Source organism: Passer domesticus, chromosome 11 (genome assembly GCF_036417665.1).
Source record: "Passer domesticus isolate bPasDom1 chromosome 11, bPasDom1.hap1, whole genome shotgun sequence".
NCBI classification, from domain to species: Eukaryota; Metazoa; Chordata; class Aves; order Passeriformes; family Passeridae; genus Passer; species Passer domesticus.
The window spans coordinates 1,412,008-1,432,724 of NC_087484.1; the positions used below are offsets into that span (position 1 = coordinate 1,412,008).

The 20,717-nt window shown below is 43.7% G+C and overlaps 1 protein-coding gene across 1 annotated transcript in view; it reads left to right on the top strand.

The window, feature by feature from the left end:
- Window positions 1-20,717, top strand: part of RSRC1 (arginine and serine rich coiled-coil 1) — a 98,671-nt gene that overhangs the window by 63,645 nt on the left and 14,309 nt on the right. The window contains exon 9 of the mRNA XM_064385097.1: window positions 18,698-18,766. Within this exon, the coding sequence (XP_064241167.1) occupies window positions 18,698-18,766 (69 nt within the window). The remainder of the gene's footprint in view (window positions 1-18,697; window positions 18,767-20,717) is intronic.

A 20,717-nucleotide genomic window follows, 5' to 3' on the forward strand; every position in this document is an offset into this window, starting at 1 on the left:
AAATGGCTCATAACAGATGTGGCTGAAAGGACCACATACGTAGACTGTATGATTTTAGTCTGGTGGAACTAATAGGATCACTTGCTACTTTATAGATTCTTGCTTTTCTTTTACTTTAATAAAAACTGTTTAGTTAAATAGGTTGGCCTCTGTTTTGCTCTTTTCTAGCTATGCAAAGCAGTGAGGCAGGCAGGTGGCAACAAGTATGAGAAATTTCCTTTTATTGGGGCTTCTTTTCAACTGCCAAATTTATCAAATCTTTATGGATTTCTCGTTTTGATGATGGCTTTCTTTCAGTTTTCTTATTTGTGTTCTTCCCACTGAGAACTCGCTGGCTTTAATTTAAATTTCTAATTATGCAGTGAATTTTAGGAGGGTGGATAACATGTGCTGCTATATACGCACAAAGGATGAAATAATACTTAAAATATTTTACTTGTTCTGTGGAAATTTAAAGCAGACTTTAAAAATAATTCTTGCCCCCGAAATTGCAAGAATTTCAGCTTTTAACAAGCTTAAAAGTTCTGAATATTGAAAAAAATATTCAGTTGCTGTGTAGGTTTGATTTAATATAAAATAGTAATTTTTATCAATTTCAAATATTTGTTTTGAGTAGTGGCAGTTGACACTCTAGATAATTGAATTTTGCTTCTATTTATATAAAAAACCCTATTTGGAGAGTAAAGGAATCTTGAATCATGTTTTCTTTTTTGACTCATCAAATTCTTCCTTGAATCATGTTTTTCCTTTGTCACAAATGTGGGTGGAGGTGCTACAAAGGGTTTTGAGGGTGTTTTGTGGAGCATTTTCTGAACCCCAGCAACGAGAGGAATTTTCATCCTTTGTGAGTCTTCACCACTTTGGGAAGTTTGTTCTGTTCCCTGTGTCAAAAAAACCTGGGATTTCCTTGGGAAGAGCCTCAGCAGTGATGGCCCAAACACCTTCTCTTCATGTCCTGCTCTAGGGCCACCTGAGATTCCAGAATTAGGGAATGATTTGGGTTGGAAGGGGCCTTAAATCCCATCCCATTCCCATCCCATCCATGGCAGGGACACCTCCCACTGTCCCAGGTGCTCCAGCCCCAGTGTCCAGCCTGGCCTTGGGCACTGCCAGGGATCCAGTGGCAGCCCCAGCTGCTCTGGCAATCCCAGCCCAGGCAGGAATTCCCAATTCCCAATCTCCCATCCATCCCTGCCCTCTGGCAGTGGAGCCATTCCCTGGCTCCTGTCCCTCCATCCTTGTCCCCAGTCCCTCTGAGCTCTCCTGGAGCCCCTTCAGGCTCTGAGCTCTCCTGGATCTTTCTCTCCTGGCTCCAGGGAGGAGGTTTGTCCTGTTCTTGGACACCAGCTAATTTAGGAAATCCGTCTAATTATGGAGTTAATGAAGCCAGTGTTTAGATCAACTGCTGATTCCTACTCAGCAGATTTTGGTGTCAAAACCCATTTCAGTGACAGCATCAGAAGGAGTACTTGTAAGAGCTCTGAGTGATAGAAGAGTTAAACAATAATTTAAAAATCAAGAAGGTGCATTAGAAGAAGTAGCTACTTTTTTATGATGTGTTTGATGGGAATTTGGGTGTTTTAAGACTGAATTTCAGAAAATTCAGGAAGTTTTTGAGCTCACCAATGAGCTTCACAGCCAAGCTGGACAGAGACATTTCTTCAGCCAATCCTTGCCCCTGAGCTCTTGGCAGAGCTTCATAATCTCATTAGAGTTCTAAAAAAAAAGAGAGTTTCTGCACACAAACTGACAACTGTAGAAAAAAAGTATTTCTCCAATTAATTGCCTTTTAAACATATTAAGGGTGTTGTCTTTACAGAATTGTGATTTCTGAAGTGCAGCTAGTTTGTGGTGAGCAAAATAAACACTTGGATAATAATTAAATAAAATAATTAAATGATTTAAATTAATTTGCAGGATTGCTGTAAAAATACAGGATTTTAATTAAGTGTAGGTAGAGAATAAATGTGTTTGAAATGAAATAATTCACTTTTGCAATGTATAAAATTCTGTTGGTTTCTAAAAGCTGTTCTCTTCAGGGACCTATTTTAGGTTCTTACAAAAAAAAAATTGCTTTGAACCATTTTTGTAGAATATCAATTTGTTTTTAGAGTAAGAAGCCAACAAGGAGTAATAGGGATGCCATAATATAAACCAGAGCCTGTAAGTAGAATTTAGAGGAACTTTATTAGTTAATGAACATTTATTGCCTTCAGAAATCATTCTAAAGCTTTTAGGTTTTTTATTTTTTGATAGATTTTTATCCAAGGTCTTTTTTTTGTGGCACCAAAAGTATCTCAGGCTTACATGGTGCCTAATGGGTTTCTGTAATATTGCAGCATATGGGATCCAGGATTTTGATGCAAATCTCTGTGCTAATTATGTGCAGATGAATCTTGCAGGCCTGCTATTGATCTGCAGTCAAAGACAATTTTTCAGTTAGCTGAAGTTTTATATCAATTCATATTTAGCAACTTTGCTGTAATTTAATTATCCCCTGATTTGGCTGTGCAAACCATATGTGGTCGTGGGGCTGGTTTGTTTTTAGCAAGTCTTTTGGGAAATGTTATTTCTTAGCATTGATGGGGAGATATTTAGTTGTGGTGTTTTACATGGTCTGCCACAGCCTCCTCTCTGTCCAGCTGCCCTCTGTGGGCTCTGCTCATCCAGGCATTCCCAGGAATGGCTGTCAGGAGCTTTGTGCTGACAGTTCCCCTTGTGACATCTTTGGATGTTCAGATTTTCTACAAGTGCAAGTGGAGAGTTTTTATCCACTCCAATCCAAATTCCAGGGGTGGATTTTATAGCCTGAATGCCCAGAAAAAGGTTTGAAATTGCCCCATCTGCTCTGGCTGGTGCTGTTCTGCTGTTGGGGGCCTCCCTCGCTTCCACGTGGGAAGTGTGCTGGAATCATCTTGCTGAAAGGAACCTATGGATTAGATTAAATTAAATTAATTACAAATCCCAGTGAGGGTGGGCAGGCCCAGGCTGCCCAGAGAAGCTGGGGCTGCCCCTGGATCCCTGGCAGTGCCCAGAGCCAGGTGGGACACTGGGGCTTGGAGCACCTGGGACAGTGGGAGGTGTCCCTGCCATGGCAGGGGTGGCACTGGATGGGCTTTAGAGTCCCAACCCAAATAATTTCATCACTTTCTTAAAGTATTTCACAGGAAGTAGAAATAAATCCCTGCTGGTTTTGTGCTTTCCCCCTCCATCCTTTCAGGAAAAGCTGGAATGCCAGCACAGGAGTTCAGCACTCCTCCAGCACCTTGTTGTGTGCCTGCTCCATCTCCTTGGAACTCCTAGATATTAATTTTCTCAGGGACAGTATTTAATATGGGTAATAACCCCCTTGTTTTAGTTATTGAAAGCCCATTTATCACAACTTTATTAAACATGGAGAACTAAGTGTGCCATTTTGGCCAAGTGCTTTCGCTCGCTCGTGTTCTCTTTGTTGCCCCAAATGAATGAAATTAGAACAAACAATCTCCGAGTCATTTGTAATCAAGCACTGATTAATGGACTTTGGTTTCACAGCCATTATTCATTCAAGAACACCTGATATCTTTCCCATAAACAAATCGTGTTTGTCCAAATTAAGAAATTAAATGAAGCATTTGATGAGTTTATGATTGACCCTTCCAACTCGGAGCCCATTAGTCAACGTCGTTATCATGCAAAAGCGCCTGACTAATGTGCTGCCTGAATGTGCTGTGTGGATTTATTATGATTTCTGATTAATGCCTGCTGCAAGCCAGACCACGGGATTGTAATAATTCCTTGATTTCCATCTGAGGGGCCGCTGAAGATTTTCATCTGTGATGAAATGCATTTGTGTCCCATTAGATTTAGAGATGATTATGAGGTGTCGGCCGAATAAATCTTAGCGTGGAGCAGAGGGTGCTTGGCAAGGGCTCTTCAGTTGTGGTGGGCTTTTTGTGAGGCTGCTGCCTGTCACTAGCAGGATTTTTGGGTGCTTTAAGGGGAGTTCTCAGACTTGGGCATTTGCAAATGTGAGGGGTCATAGAGGTTGATAGAAACAAGATCCCAAACATATTTATATATGTGAAACATATCTCCTCATACCTAAGAAGCTGATAAGAAAATTCTTTTTGTTTTTTATGCACCTTTATTCTATGAATACTTAATATCTGTGTTTTCTAAAGTATTTTCTTGGGGGTGTTTGCTAACTTTAGTGACTTGGACAGGATTTTATACATTTTCTGCTGAAATAATGCCCTTGGAAAGCAGATGTCAAACTGCTGTAATAGTAGGTTTTACCACTCCTCCAAAGGGGAAGCAAGGCAAGTTCACTCTGAGTTAAATCTGCATCAGGTGATGTGAGCCCTGTTGCCACAAGCCCATGAAAGAATCCATTGGAAAGGGCAGAACAGCTTCATCAGTACAAGGCAGCAGTAATAGAAACTCGTGTCCTTTGCCAATCTCTCATATTGATCACCCCAGCAAGGAAAAAAGAAGTGTTTCAAAACACAGCTTATGTGAAAAATCAAATTAGGTGCCTTTATTGCAGATCCTCCCTTGAATTCCAGTTCTGTTGCTCTTCTCTGTGGCTGCACTGTGATTTATTATTGAAGATTTCTGAGCTGCTTTGTTTAAGCCATCGTGTATCCCCTTATGTTCTTAAAATACCCACTCAAACTATTTAATCAGTAGTTTCTTAAAGGTTTTGAGCATTTTGTGCTCCTGATCTGAAGCCCTTGGAGGGTTTTCTCTGAGAAATGTGAATGATTTTATAGTGATGAGTCTCTTGGAGCAAGAGGAAATTGTGGTTCCATTGGACAGGGCTTGGAGCAGCCTGGGACAGTGGGAGGTGTCCCTGCCCCTGGAAGGGGATGGCATTGGATGGGCTTTGAGGTCCCTTCTGTCCCAAACCATCCCGGGGTTCTCATCCCTGCAGCTCTGCTTTGCTCCTGTGCATTCCTGCCTTGCAGCAGCACTGGGTTTGTGGCTGCATTTTCTGGTCTGAAGCGTGGGCAGAGCCAAGAGGGAAAGGAAATAAGTTGTGGAAGAGTACCTGGAATTCCAGACCGGTTTGGGTTGGAAAGGACCTTAGAGCCCATCTCATTCCAGCCCTTCCATGGTTCAGGGTCCCCTTCCACGGGCCAGGCTGCTCCTTGGCCTCCTCCAGGGCTGGGGCACTCTCTGCCAGTCCAGTTAGAAATACATCATTTTAAATCAATCTCAGTATTACCTTTTGGCCTGTTTTCCCAGATTTCTCTACAGTAGGGACTGAGTTCTAAAAGTTCATTTTCCAGCCGTATTCCCAATATTTTGGTGCCCTTCCTCAGCGTGGCCGTCCCCGCCGGTGCTGGCCGTGCCTCTCTGGGCCTTTCAGCTGGCCATTATTGACATTTCATTCCCAGCCTCGGCAGATAAACGTCCACATTCAGCTGGTGGAGGTGATTATGTGGGGCTGCCACCAAAGAAACCCTAAAGCATCCTATTAGCAGGGCCTGAGCCTGGGAATAAAGGCCCCAATTAGGGAGCACTCGCCGGCCCTGCCGAGGCCCTCCCGTGACATTAATGGTGTCTTTATAACCTTTTCCACTTCTGCTGCCTCTGACAGAGCGCCACAATCACAGCCGTGGCTTTGCCCTTGGCAAGCAAAACCTCGTTTGGAGAGGATAATAAGTATTTACTATTTAGATGGCTGGCAATAAAATTTCTCTGAATGAGATTTTACGGAGAAAACGCAAACTGATTCAATTACTTCCTTTAATGGACTGGGGAGACCTGTAATAACAGTTTGTGGAAGCTCCAAGTCTTGTGTTTAGCTTTTTTCTTTCCTCTTTATTTATTTGTGTGTGTGAAAATACAAACTAATTCTTTTTCCAAGTAGAAATTATATCCTAGAATTATTAAGGTTGGAAAATACCTAAAAACCCTCTGAGATCATCAAGCCCAGCCCTTAACCCAGCATTGCCACATTCACCATTTTCACTGGAAAACTTAATCCAACTTCTCCCTGCACGTCCCATGATATTTTTCTCATCTTAAAAGTGGATAAAAATCTCAAATACTGACAGTGTTATAGTGGCAAAAAGTGTTGGGAATTCCTAAATATTCTTACAGAGAATTCCTGTCATCTGGCTTTAGATGGAATGGGATGTCAGTTGTGTCTTAAAAATGGATATTTCTTGTGAAGTCATGGAGCATGGACTCCCTCTCAAAGCGTTGTAGAACACAGCTGGGTGTGTGCCAGCAGAAGGGATTTCCCAGGTGATGTGGAACATTTATGGGATTTAGGAAAAACTGCTTTTAAGGACAGGTATGAGAAACAGCTACTGAAAGTTTTTGGGTTTCTTGTATTTCTGAGCAAAAAAGCAGCTTGTGAAACTGATCTGCAAACATTTATTTGTTCTCTACTACAGCTCAAATCCAGCTGTATATTAAATAAGTAAAATCACCCTGATCCCTGTTTTAAAGAGTATTTCATTTCATGTCTGGATCCAGGAAGGATCTTAGAGAGCCAGATACAAATTTTGGAAATGCCTGAGTGTGTGTCCATAACAGACCACCACTTCCATTATTTTCATTCATTTGGAGAATTCCCTGTTGTTGCTGGGATAAAATTAATTGAAATTGAATGGATTAATATTATCTTATGTTCAAATGTTTCTGTACGTGTGTATCTCACAATTTACCAATTTCACTGCTTTACCCCTTTTATCCCCTGGTAGCAATGTGGATTTTTCTTTCTTTTTTGGGAATTTTTAATAATTTCAGGAAATCTGTGTTTGTGGCATTAGGGAGCACCAGGGACAGCACCAAACTTGGTTAGTGCAGCTCTGGAAGAAGACACAGGATAATATTTCCTTCCTTTTTTTAACCATCAGTCACTGTACGGAGCCACTGCGCCAACAAATTCATAACCTCCTCTGTATTTGATTTTAAAAAAATAAACCCAACCAACTTTTGCTTTCCCCAGTTCAATAACTCCCTAGAAATGTGCTTTTATACAGTGTAACTCATACAATCCTGCACGGGCTTATAAATTGAAATCCCACTTTTTTCGGACGTTCCTGCCTGGATGACTGATGGCTGTGTGTATTTGCCATAAAATTTTAATTATGACAGAGTTATGAATCACTGCTCTCGCTGGTTAAAGTGTTAAAAAATGATGGGTTTGTTGTTTGTTAAACTTGGGAGCGTGGAGGAAGAAAATGGAGAAGGTTTGGAGTTGTGTGGGCTGGATCCCAGCTCGGGTGTTTCCTCGGGAGCAGCCCTGGAGCTGATTTGGGATGTGCCCTTCCCTCCCTGGGCTCTGCTGCTGCCCAGGGTGACAAATGCCATTGATTTTGTGCCTTTAACTTCCCGGGGTGTCCTGGGTGGGGTTTGTGTCATCCCATCCCTGGGGATCAGGGCATGGCTGTGGCTGCAGGAACAGCAGAGCAGCCCCGCTCCTTCCCCTCTGAGCATGGGATTGAACCAAGGTGTTCACTCAGAAACACCAAATATTGGCAAAATATCAAGGGCCACAACCAGAGCTGTGCAGAACACCCAGTGTGAGGTGGTTTTTATTGAAAGTGTCAGGTTTTGTTACCAATATCAGTGTGTTTCAACACCAGTTCCCTTAGAACATCACAGCGCTCTGTATTTCCCAGTTTTTTCCCCAAATTTTAGGCAGCAGCACCTGGTGTATTTGGCGTGTGAGGAGTTGATTTAAAGGACCCCACTTTGACTTTTTCTGCCTTAAAATCAGCTTGATTTGGTTTCCTGTTTGGCCTGGCTGGCAGGGCAGGGTTTTCCTCACAGGCAGAGGAACAGCTTGGAGTGTTGCAGGGTTTTCATCCCTGGGGGATGGTCCAGGCTGGGCTTTTCAGGGATGTGCTGCACAACAGGTTGGTGCCATTTGGGCACGAGCAGGGAGAGCACCTGGGGAATAGGGGATGAATGGGGGGAGCTGGGGGCCCGCTCCTGCCACGGGCTGGGATGGGGCTAAATGAGTTTTAAAGGACAAAGCTGGGGGATTAAAGGGTCCTTTATGGTTTGATCCGTGTGGAATTGGGCCTGGTAATAAGGAACATCCCTGTTGTACTGTAAACTAAGGGAAAAAAATTCCAAAATTTAAAATATTTGTCATTTGTATTGTAATTTCAGGAGCAGCATCTCATTTTTCTTTCTCCTGGACATGAAATGTTGTTTGACAGCATATTCTGTTTGCAATTATTCATATTTAAATGTTTTAGTCACCTGCCATGGAAAGAAACTTTTAACAACAACATAAATAATTCTTGGAAGTTGGACTGGATGGCCTTGAAGGTCTTTTCCAACCTTAATGATTGTATTAGTTTATTTTTACTAAATTAAGTTTAAAATCAAAGCTCAGCTTCATTATTCATTTTAACTTAATGTTTTTGTTAGTCTTGGTGAAAATAATGGATGGGCTTTTGGAGATAGTTATTACCCTGCTTGCAACATTTGTGCAAATTGTAAAAATAATCTGTTAATGTTATTAACAAAAATGTTATGATGGAAGTTATCTGAAAAAAGGGATGACTTTTTTAAAGAGAATTTTTTTATAGAATGGTTTGGGTTGGATGGAACCTTAATGACCATCCAGATCAACCCTCTGCCACCTTCTGGTGGACACCCCATCCCTGGAAGTGTCCAAGGCAGGCTGGCTGGAGCTTGAGCAGCCTGGGACAGTGGCCTGTTCCAGGGGGTGCCACTGGGTGGGATTTAAGGTCCCTCCCAACCCAAACCATCCATGGTTCTGTGCTTGGGCGACTGAGCAGTGCAATTAAAAGTGTGATTAACAATCCTCTTCATTAAAAAGCAGAAATTCCATATAGAGAGGACCCAGACATCCTGTGGGTGCAGGTGCAAGTTCAGAGCCAGGTTCCTTCTGTGGATGAAGGACGGTGCTCTGCTGCCAGCCCCACACAGCTGTGTGCATTCCCTTTCCTCATCGTTAAAACCCTTAAACACCTTTTTATATTTCAAATTATTTCTGTTCTCTAAGAAGTACCTGGCAGAGCTCTCCCATCCAAAGTTAAAGCTGGCTGGAGATGAAACCTAATTGGAGGAAGTTTATGGAAGTTCTGGTGTTGAATAAGGCTGCTTATTTATTACTTTGCTACAGCTTTATACAAATATATGGATGCACATGTGTCTGAGGGAAAATGATGCTGTCCAGACTTACGAGGGCCAGTTGGAATCTCTCAAGGTTGCAGATGAGCAGTGGAAATGCATGTGTATATTATCAGCTCCGTGCCCTTGGCGGTGCCTTCCTCCCTGATGACAAATCTTCCTGCACTCCTCTCCTGGAAACCAGTGCTTTGGTGGTTTTCTCTCTTGGATTTGTCTGTTTTCCCACTTGCTCTAATGGGCTCTGCCCGAACTTTTAAAAACAAGCATTTATTTGAAATACATTAAGCGACACAATACTTCAGAAAAAAACGTTTGATACCCCAAATTCCTTCCTGAATTATTTAAGCGCCGCTGCAGCAAGCTGTTTACCCAGGGATGTTCAGGCTGCTGTGTAGTAGGGGTGTAGTTTTCTTTTAATGCAGTTATTGAATTCCAACCCACAGAGCCTCTGGCGGGGTTCCAGGAGCGCTCTGCTGCGCCGAGTGAAGATAAATTGTTTGTTTTCAGCAGCATTTCTTCATCTTCATCACTTAATCTGCAATGAAATTTTACAGCCAGCCACTGAATATTTAAGCAATATATTTACCTCTTTTATCCTGGGGGAGTATTTAATGAGGCTGAGTACAGTAAATGGTTATAGGAGTTGAGGGTGCAGCTGGGAACGTGGAGTTTCCTTCCCATCCTCTTCTCTGCTGGGATGGGCTCGGCGTTCCCAAGGCTGCCGGGCTGTCACCGAGTGCGTGCTGGCATCGCCCCCGAGTCCTCCCCACAAATCTTGCCTTGACACACGCTCCCCCTTTTGGTGCCAGATGTCAGGTTCTTCTGGCTGCCTGTCTCATGAGTCTGCAGTTCCAGCTCGGGAAATCCTGGGACTTTGCTGCGCCCCCACCCCGAAGTTTTCCAACTCCGAGTTTTCCACCTCGTCCTTTCCTGATTTTCCAGTGCCCTGTTCGCTATCTTTGTGAGCTAGCAGTCCTTGGTGCTAATATTATTTTTTTTAACTGTGTCTTGGTGTTTATGCACTTAGAGGGTTATAAAAAAAATCTTTAAAAAGTGCTTTTTGATCTTTTCTGTATTTTGTTGCTTCACGAAGGTTTTTATTAACGTCATGGTCAAAGTGGGAAAGGATCATACATAGGGTGATGTATGATGTATGACAATTTCCTTCTTTTTCCTTCTCAAAAATGCTTCCTTGCACCACTGTTGGAATATTAACTGTGCTCCATTCTTGACTAAGTGTGCTCCACTTACACAGCTTCATTCCTTATGCTTCCACTCCTGGTGTTTTTATTTGGTTGGAAACAGGAGCTGGAATTCCCGGAGCCCTCCCGAGGTGCTGGGGCTGCCTGGGCTCCTCTCAGACTGTTCTGCACTCAGCTCTGCGTGCTCCGTGCTTTATTGCTTCCTCTCCACAGCCACAGGAGTTGTCATCTACTTGATTTTCACTTAACGTGGCCATTCCTGACGTTGGGAAATTGGCAGATGAAAGAAGGGCTCGTTTGGAATCGAAGTTTTGGGAGTGAATTTTTCAAGTTTGCTGACAAGCTGTCAGGCTGAATTCTGCCCTTACCCCAGAAAGAAAAGCTGACTGTCACTGCCAATCTACAGCCTGTAATGACAATTGTATTTGAGGCACAGTGCCATTTTTTTTCCCCAGAAATCATTTAAGTAATTTGTCTTTGTGGTTGTATTTTAAGCAAGGAAGTGTTTTTTGAATTAAAATGATTTATTTGTAGAATTAAATGGAGGAGCTGGTACGTTTTCATGTGAAGGCAGGTGGGCAGTACAAGGTGAAGGTGATTTCTCATGCAGATGGAGTGGGTGGCTGGCAGATCCCCTGAGGACTGAGTGTTTCCTGGGAGTTTGGGAGGTGGGATGTGGGGTGGGACACAGTCTGTGGAGCTGCAGGGCTTGGTTGAGCTCTGCTTCCAGCAGGGTGCAGAACCTGGTGGTGGTATGGGCTGAGATCCTCACAGGAAAGGGAGCACTGAGGTCACTGAGGAGGAAGAAAGCAGCCTGGATTTGTCCTTCAGAATTTGTGTGATGGCTTTGAAAGCATTTCCATTGGCCTGCAGGCCTGGGCAGGGACACCTCCCACTAGCCCAGGTGGCTCCAAGCCCCATCCAGCCTGGCTTCCTCCTCTCACCTGCTCACCAGATCCATGGCAGCCCTGTCCATTGTCCTCTCCTTTCTCCACCCGTGGTGTGCCATCAACTTTTATACATGGAATTTAATTTTTTGCTCCTAAATGTTGCTGCTTCTTTTGTCTCTAGTTTAGGGGCAGGTTTAACTCCAGGCCATCCTTTTACTTTCCCTAGCTCTTCGTTCTGTGAGGAAGAGGAAGCTCCTCCTTTCTCATCAGCTGGAGGAAGTGGCCTCAAGCTGCACTGGGGGAAGTCTGGATTAGATTTGAGGAACAATTTCTTCCTGGAAGAGGTGGTCTGGCTTTGGAATGAGCTGCCCAGGGAAGTGGTGGAGTCTCCATCCCTGGAAGTGTTCAGGAAATGTGTGGATGTGGCACCTGGGGACAGGGTTAGTGATGGACCTGGCAGAGCTGGATCAACAGTTGCACTTGGTGATCTTGGAGGGCTTTTCCAACCTTAATGACCTCCTGATTCCATGATTCCCACCCCTCTCCCCTAACGAAACTCACCTGGAAGGTGCCATTGGAACCATTCCCTGGAAATCACTGAGTTCTTCTGAGGGCTGATGTCCTCCCCAAGGCTGAACAGCCGAGGTGACAGGGGTCACATCCAGTTCTGCTGATTTCCTGAGCTGGGCTGGGAGAGCAGATCCGAGGTGGAGCATTGCTTGGTTAGGAGATGTCCAGGTGGATAATGTACAGCCTGTTCTGGGATGGAAACAAACCCTTGGAATATTTAATAGCAGACTCAGAAGCCAATTAATCCTTAGTGTTAAACCCTATTTAGGTTGGATTTTTCCTCCAACGTGTGTTTGGGGGGGAAACTGTGGGAGAAAGAAAGAAATTAGGGATGCACTAAATAATGGATGAATGTACCTAGCCAAGAGCTGCTGATTAAGTCTTCTTTAGGATTATTATTATAAATAGGGAGTGCCAGATCCTCAGCTGGAGTAAATGGGCTTGGCTCAGCCCATGTCAGTGGAATTGTGCCAGCTTGAACTCATGAGGATCTGGCCCTTAATTCTGGAAAAGGAGGATATTTGGGGAGGAGGATGATGGGGGCTGTGGGAAGTTTGGTGATGAGAACTCTGTTTTCCTGGTAATATCAGGAAAAAAAAAAGTAAATTACTGTTCTTTTGAATTTTGTAATGAGATTCAAGGAACTCCTTGATGTGATTTCATTAGATATAAATGACTTTTTCCCCAGGTAGCTACATCTTCACCCCCTGCACCTAAAAATGGAATATGCATGGAAAAGGTGGTGGGTTATTTAATTTTGTGGGTGATTGTCTCTTGTACCAGCCTTTCTGCCATTCCTACCTAAAAAATGCCTGGATGGCCATCACATGTTCCTTGGAAGGAAATAGGAATAAATAGAGATGATTGTGGAAATCTGTTTCCCACTCTGCTTTTCCACCAGGAGAGAAGTGGGCTGGAATTTGAGATGGCAGTGATTTCAAATCCAACGTGAGGTCTCATTTGGCTTTGTTTTAGAAAGGTATCAACAAATCAGATTGCAAAGCTGCTGATTTGGTAATTGCTTGTAAAAACACCCAACCAACAATCTATTTCCACAGCAAAGGAAATGCATGTTGTTCAACAATCCCTTAAAATGCAGTGTTTGACCCTCTAGAGTGGACTCCAAAAATATCCAGTTCTGAAATAACACTTTTAAATGTGGAATATCTTGGAAGGACTAAAAATAACAACACGAAACAAGCTTTCTATATTCCTAATTGTTCCGACCATGGAACTAATTTCTCAGTCAGAGTAGGGCACAGCTTTTTCATCATTCTCCAGTCCCATAAAATCCAATGTTTGACCATTTGGAGCGGCCACATTTATGCTTAAAAACCAAAAAACCCACCTTTTTAAGGGGAATATCTCAGAAAGCCTAAAAATAACATCACGGAGCAAGTTTGTTATATTCCTAATTGTTCTGACCACAGAATTAATTTCGCAGCCAGAGGGGGGGCACGGCTTTTTCATCCCTGCCAGCCTCGGAATATTCAGCGTGTCACAGATGTTCATGAATAATGTCCATTTAGAAGCCTTGGCAGCGAGCTGGCGAGATGAATGAAATGTTGGGGGGATCTGACAGGCAGCACGCTGCTTTGTGATCATTCCAAAGTTCTAATAATCTCCCTCACCTTCCCTGCCTGCCTCTAATGAAAGAGAATAGGTGATTGCACCTCGGGCTATGTTCTGCGCCTAATGACTCCTCCAAAGGCGGATTTATGGAGAAAAAATTAACTTTGAATGAGGATTGAATTGGCCCTGACAGGCTGATAGACTGTGACACAGATTCTGTGGCAAAACAGACGTAGCCCTAATTGATTATCAATATTTTAAGCAAAGTGATGAAAATAAGCATTAAGTGATGAGAAAGGCAGTCTTAATACAGTAGGCAGTCACCGGGATCCGGGAGGTCTGCGGGGAGCTCGGCCCCGCTCACCACAGTGGGATTTCTTCCCTTCCCTTCCCTTCCCTTCCCTTCCCTTCCCTTCCCTTCCCTTCCCTTCCCTTCCCTTCCCTTCCCTTCCCTTCCCTTCCCTTCCCTTCCCTTCCCTTCCCTTCCCTTCCCTTCCCTTCCCTTCCCTTCCCTTCCCTTCCCTTCCCTTCCCTTCCCTTCCCTTCCCTTCCCTTCCCTTCCCTTCCCTTCCCTTCCCTTCCCTTCCCTTCCCTTCCCTTCCCTTCCCTTCCCCCCCTGGCCCTTCCAGCCCCTTCTCCTCCCGAATTCCTGCCCAGCACCTTGGTATTCCAGGCAGGGATGAGGTGCCTCCCTCTCTGCAGAGAAGGTGGTTACATGTTTAGCCCCTTTGGACTGGGGGTTTTGGATGTTCTCCCTTTCCTGCTGGGCTCTCTCCCAGCCCTGTGCCGTTTCCAGGTGCCACAAACTGCTTCCTGGAAATGGTAACAATGAAAGGAACTGGGGGGAAATGGCCTGGTTGGAGGGGGAAGGTTTATCTTGATTATTACCTTGGTTACACCAAATGACCACAAATATCTCAGCTATCCTTTGGAATAAGACAACGTTTGGGTTTTGTCTGTGTTTGTTCAGTTGGGTTGCACGTGACTGGATTTATCTTCTACCAAAAATCCATTTAATATTTGGGAAAACCCTCATGGCTGTGTGTCAGATGCTCGTTAGCTGTGCCATAACAGGACATTTATCCCAAAATAAGGAATATTTTCTGAAAGGACTGAGGGAAGGGAGCTGATGCTGAAGAGGTGAGGAACAGCATTCCTACAGCAGGAGGAATCAGTGGGATGACATCTCCCTCCCAAACCCTGGGTGTGTTCCCCGGGAGCTCAGAGAAGCTCAAAATAACCAGATTTGGGCTTGTGGGGAGTTTGAAGTGTGGCTGGCAGGGCAGGGGAGGGGGCACTGAGCTCCTCCCTCATGCTCAGGGCTCCAATGTCCATCATTAGAGTCTGGTGTAATTAAATTACAGGGCAGCAAGGGCAGAACTTCCCATGTTGGGAATTGGGTGTTTCACGTGTAATCAGGGAGAGATCCGTGGCCATGGACACGATGGACTGGGCAAGTGACCACCCAAAACATGGATTTATGGAATCACAGAACCCCGTGGATTTATGGGCTCGTGGATTTATTAATCATGCACTCATTTAGGCTGGAAAAGCCCTCTAAGGCATCCCAGAATGTTGGTGGTGTTTACATTTCGGGTGAAATGTTACCAAAGGCCAAAATACAGAAAGGCAGCTTAAATCTGGGGTGATGAGAATGTGTGTGGTGGTGTCACTTCTCCTCTGGAACTGAGAATTCCTGGGTGCTGCTGCTGGTGTTCCTGTCAGAGGAATTCTCTGAGCGAGTGGTTGTTTGGAGTTTGTGCTGGAATTTGTCAGATGGATAACAGGTAATTTTACACGTCAGCCTATGAATATTCAGCAGAGAGGATTTCCACAAGCCTTGATACATTTAATATACCAGAGAAAAATAGCATGTAAATTAAACAGGGCCTTGTAAATTAATAATGGATTCCACTTGTATTTTTATATGTGAGCTGACTGAATATTTTATAAGTGCAAAAATGTTTGTGTTTAAAAAAAAAAAAAGGTGAAGTCTTCCTGATGAGCACTGTGGATGGTTGGCTGCATTTTAAATATTTTAAATGAGATGTCTGTGTGTTTTTACAGTTTCTGGGCTTTCTTTTCCTCAGACACATCTTGTATTTTCAACTTTGAGCAGTTGGAAAGTCCACAATTATGTTGAATTAATTTATTTTTCCAGGCCTCTTGTGGTTTGCAGTTGTGGGTGTTCTGACACTCCTCTCTTTTTAATTTTGACAGGAAAATGAAATCTCCTTAGCAAGGGGCTGATTCTTTTCCATGCACCTTCCCTGCTTCTCCCCTGCACTGGGAGAGGGCTCTGCTGCAGGGGCTCCTCCATGGCCACACTTTCCAAAATGCCCTTTCCAGCCCCAAAGCATCCCCTGCCTGTTTCTGCCTCGGAATAATTCAGTTTTCCTGGTTTCTCTTAATTAGCAGCTTTGCTGGGAATGGTTTCACCTTGGCACAGTGTGAGGCTGGTCGGGATGAAAGCATCACCCCTCCATCAGGGAGTGACTGCTTCCCAAACTTCAGCACTTCCAGGGGTTCCATGGAGTTGTTTAGGTTGGAAAAGCCCTCCCAGACCATCAAATCCAACCCTCAGGTTGTCAAGATCTTTTAATGTTGTTTGATTGCAGCTTGGTTTGAGAAAAGTGAATTTCTTTTAGAGCTTTTGGTGGCACTTGGGCAGTGAACAATAATATATCCACTAAATAATAATAATAACAGTAATAATAATAATACCAGCATTGAGGAGGAGGAGAAGAGGAAGAAAAGAAGAGAAAGGAGAAGGAGGAGAAGAAGAAGAAGAGGAAGGAGAAGAAAAGAAGAAGAAGGAGAAGAAAAGGGGGAGGAGAAGAAGAAAAGGACAAGGAGAGGAAGAGGAAGAAGAAAAGGAGGAGAGGAAGAAGAAGGAGAAGAAAAGGAGGAGAAGGAGAGGAAGAAGAAGAGGAAGGAGAAGAAAAGGAGGAGAAGGAGAGGAAGAAGAAGAGTGGACACAATCCTGTGCCATGTTCTCCAGGATAACCCTGCTGGAGCAGGGCTGACCCACTGTGGTTCCTCCCAGCCTGGCCCATTCTGGGGTTCTGTGCGAAAATAACAGAAAATGGGGAATGTTTGAAGAGAACCTTTGATGGTAAATGCTGAAAGTTACTCAGAGTTCAGTGCCTGTTGTTGGTCCTGGTGCACAGAGCCCTGTGAGCTCCAGCACTGCTCTGGAGATTTATGAGCTAAGTTAAATTGTTGTTAATGAGCAATTTTGTGTGGAGAATTGTCCTCGTGATACTTCCTAAATTGCCCCATTGTCCCTCTAATTAACCAGGACTTGAAAAGCCAAGCTCTGCCTGGGCAGCAGTTTTAACTCAGGCTGGAAATCAGCGATTTAAAGTTAACAAAGACAAGCTAAAAATTTATTCATTGACCAGCAGCATCTTTCCTGTGTGTTTTAATATCTTTTTGCCACTGAGGTACCCAATGAATTGTTCCTGTGCAGCAACAAATCGGGCAGGAAGAACAAAGTAGCTCAGTGGAATAGATAAATCAAATTTAGGCCTGGTAGTTTATTGAATCTAAATTGTGCCCAGTTGGCCCACGAGCTATATGAGCAATCCATCTTGTGCTGATAATGGAGGGTCTTGAAATCCACCTGATGTTTGCATTATTAAATTCCAGCCTAATGAGCTCTGCTAATACATATTGAAGACAGTTGTAAGGAGCAGAATGGGAATGGGAGCGGGATAATTTGAAAGAAACATAAGCTGAGCATTTTACATGACTCAAGGGGTATATCTACAATTACACATATCACCAAAATTGAATTTAAATGGAATTTCTATTATCCCTGTCCTTTTACCAAGGAGAATAAAGTGTAAATGAAGTAAAAGTCTTTAGAGTTACTCATGGTTTGGTTTTATTATGGGATTTAATAGATTCTTGTAATGATCTTCAGTGGCAGAAAAAGTTTTAATATTTCATGGCTTTAAATGTTGTGTAAATATGTATAAAATTGTGGAGATGGAAGCAGCTGTCAGTGCAGTGAGTGGATCACTTTGTAACACCCTGGGCAGGTTGTGCATTTTAAGGTGGAGCTGGTGGCTCCAAGAAGGAACGAGCCCTTCACCCCCCTCCTGAGCTGAATTTGGTTTTCATAAATTATTGCTTAATTCAGGAGTGCTGGGATTAAATATTTGTAAATCTGACTCAGATCTTACCATTCAGACCACAGTTTACAGTGATTTTCCTCCCCGAGAAGGCCTGGTGTAAATGCTGCATTCCTGGTCCTTGTTGGTTCTTCTCTTTCTGGCCTGGTGATACTTTTGAAAACTTAATATTTCATCAAGTATAATGTTATTAGAGACTTATTCTCACTTAGTTCACTCATCAGGCAGTGAGATGGCAATAAAAGAGAATGGCTCCTTTGAGACATTAATGCTTTGGAATAAATGATGTGCTAGAACAGAAATTTAATTAATTTACAGAGTATATTGATAGTCCCTTGTTACTGTGCTGTATATTTTTAATCTTCTTTAACATCTGTAGGAAAGTGTTTGAAAACCCCTGCAGTTGAGCAACTGGTAGATAATTAAGTAATAAGGGAAGAGGTTTCTAGAGGGAAAAAGATTCTTTTTAAAGAAGATTGTTGTAACATGGATTAAGTACTGCTGCTGTGATTTGGAGTGAAGAGAAAATTGTGTACTACCTAATAAAGTCCCGAGGAAGAGCTGTGTGACTCCCACTCTGAGCAGAGTCTGCAGCCCTGGAAATGTTGGTTTGTTTCTGTTTTATCCTCAAAGTAGGTCTACTGGATTTCTCACTGTGGCAGCAAATCTGCCCCTTCATGGGGCACCACGTCTGGTGCAGCTTGGTGTGGGGGCAGCTGGGCTGGGCTGGTTGGGGTTTGAAGAGAGAAAACCTCTTAAAAGTCTCTTAAGGGCTTTGCTTACCCCAAAATGAATGTGGGGATTTGTATTGAATTCATATTGCCTCTGATATTGGCCTGGTATTACCCTCCATAATCTCATTTATGCCATTGCTTTACTGTGGGAATTACTTTAAATAAAATAAATGAAGAACCATGTTCTGGCCTGTCAGGCACGTGGATTTCATTGTGGGGCCTGCAGGAAGGAACATGAAACTGGGTTTAAAGCCCAGGAAATATTGTTTGGCAAGAGGCTCTTGACATCCCATCCCTGGCAGTGCCCAGGCCAGGCTGGACACCGGGGCTGGAGCACCTGGGACAGGGGAAGGTGTCCCTGCCATGGCAGGGGTGGGGCTGGGTGGGATTGAAGGTCCTTCCAACCCAAACCATTCCATGATTCCATGATTGGATAGGATAAATTTAACTAATTCCAACTCTTGTTTTCTTCTTTTTAGCCAAAGCAGACGAAGCGTTGAAGGCCAAGGAGAGAAGTGAAGAAGAAGCCAAGAGGAAGAAGGAAGAAGGTGAGGAAATTTATTTTATTTCACAACAAACTAAAGCCCAGGAAGTCAGAAATTGTTGTTTTTAAGTGTCCAGACTCCAGTGGGGCTGTGGGATGTTCCTCCCTGGGCTGCTGCTGATGGAATCTGGTGCCCTGAGCTGCCTCTTTGCAGTCCAGCAGGTGGAATATTGAAACCACAGGGACTGAAATGTCAGGGAAGAGACATTTCAACATCATGAGGGAGCCAGTCCAAACAATCCAGGAGCCTCAAATCCTCACTGGAGCTCTGTGGAGCTGGGTGGCCTTTAAGGTCCCTTCCAACCCAAACCATTCTGGGATTCCATGATTTACTTCCAAGAGGGAGCTCAGGAAAATTCCCCATTTTTGAAACAGCAGCTGCTGAGGATTTCACTCAAAATCAAAATGTTCTAATCTTTAGTTTGTTTTTCCTTGGGACTGGGGGATGCTGAGAGGAATTAATTGGTGCTCCCAGTTAATCCTGCTTGGAGAAGGTTCTTGTGATACCAAAGGAGGGAATTCAGGTGGAAAACTGGGATGGCCCAGACATGGCAGGAGGGGGAAGGGGCACTTCCAGATCGGACTGGCAAAGGGACCAAACCAAGGAGCTGTGCCCCTCCCCTTTGTGATTCCTGGGTTTTGGAACCAGTGGCCCAGGGGGAGCCTTTCCACCTGGAGGAGTCACCCAGGCAGGCTCCCACGGGCACTGGGGTTTTGGGATGAGCTGCTTGGGTCCCACCAGCACCAATTTGCAGGGAATGCTTGGAAAAAGACAGTATTTTTTTGTGCTTAGATCCCATTGTGAGTGGCAGATGTGCTGGCAGTGGCTGTGCCAGCAGGGACTGGGAAGGGTGAGTGTGGAAAGGCAGAGGGAAGAAAAAAGGGGCAGTTCATGACTTGGGAACAATGGAATTTCCAGGGAAATGGGGAGGAAAACTTCTCTACAATTTATTCATAAGCCATGAAAACTGTCCTGGGGTGGCTTTGGAGGGTTCTGAGGATGTCACAGTGTTGGAAAATGAAGAGAAGATTTTTTTCTGAATAACTCAAATTCATCCATTTGCTGAGGAGCATTCATCCAGTGATTTGAGTGTGTTCCCTTCCCTGTCCCAGGCTCCAGTGGCATCTTTAGTTTGGAAAAAGAGCATTTTGTATTTTTTCTTAGCTCTTCCTTCCTCACTCAACATCTCTGGGTGGTTTTTGACCCTCTTTGATCTCTCATGGGACCCCTGAGGTTGGAAAAAACTTCCCACACCATTGATTCCAAACTGTGACTGAGCACTGAGTGCTCCATCCAGTCATTGAATCAAATAAGATAAAGCAAAATTATATTGAATTGAATCTTTAAAAAAAAAATTCTAAATTACTATTTTTAAAGAATTTGTATTTCTCTAGTATTCCATATTTTATTTCCCTAACTAGAACCCTCCAAAAGGAAATTCCATCCTGTGTAGACAGCCTGTGACCCTTTTACTCAGGAGCTGCAATAAAAATAATTCTACAAACAAACCAATCCTTTCCCAACTCATAAAACCTGGTTATTGCCCACCCCATAGCGAGGGTGTCTTAACATTCCTTTTATTGTCATTTTATTGCCAAATCAGGTGTGAGATTAGACGTTGGGTGTTCCATGTAATCTGCTCAGAAATCAAATTATTTGACCTCCAAGCCCAGCGCTGCCCCTTCCCGCTGGTTTCCTGTTAAATATGCAGCATTTCCCCAGCATGAATAAAAAATTGAGGACAAATTAGAATCTACAGACAGCTGACCCCAGCTCCAGATTAGAGACTGGGGGCTTGTGCTGGTTTAAATGTTTTAATTACCACAGTCCCTCCAGCCCGGTGAAGGACACACAGCAAAATGCTGATTTTTTTTTTTTTTAAAGTGACTAAAAAGCAAAGCAAGAAAGAAAAAGGCTCCCCCCCGCCTCATTTGAATTTTTCAGTTTGATTACA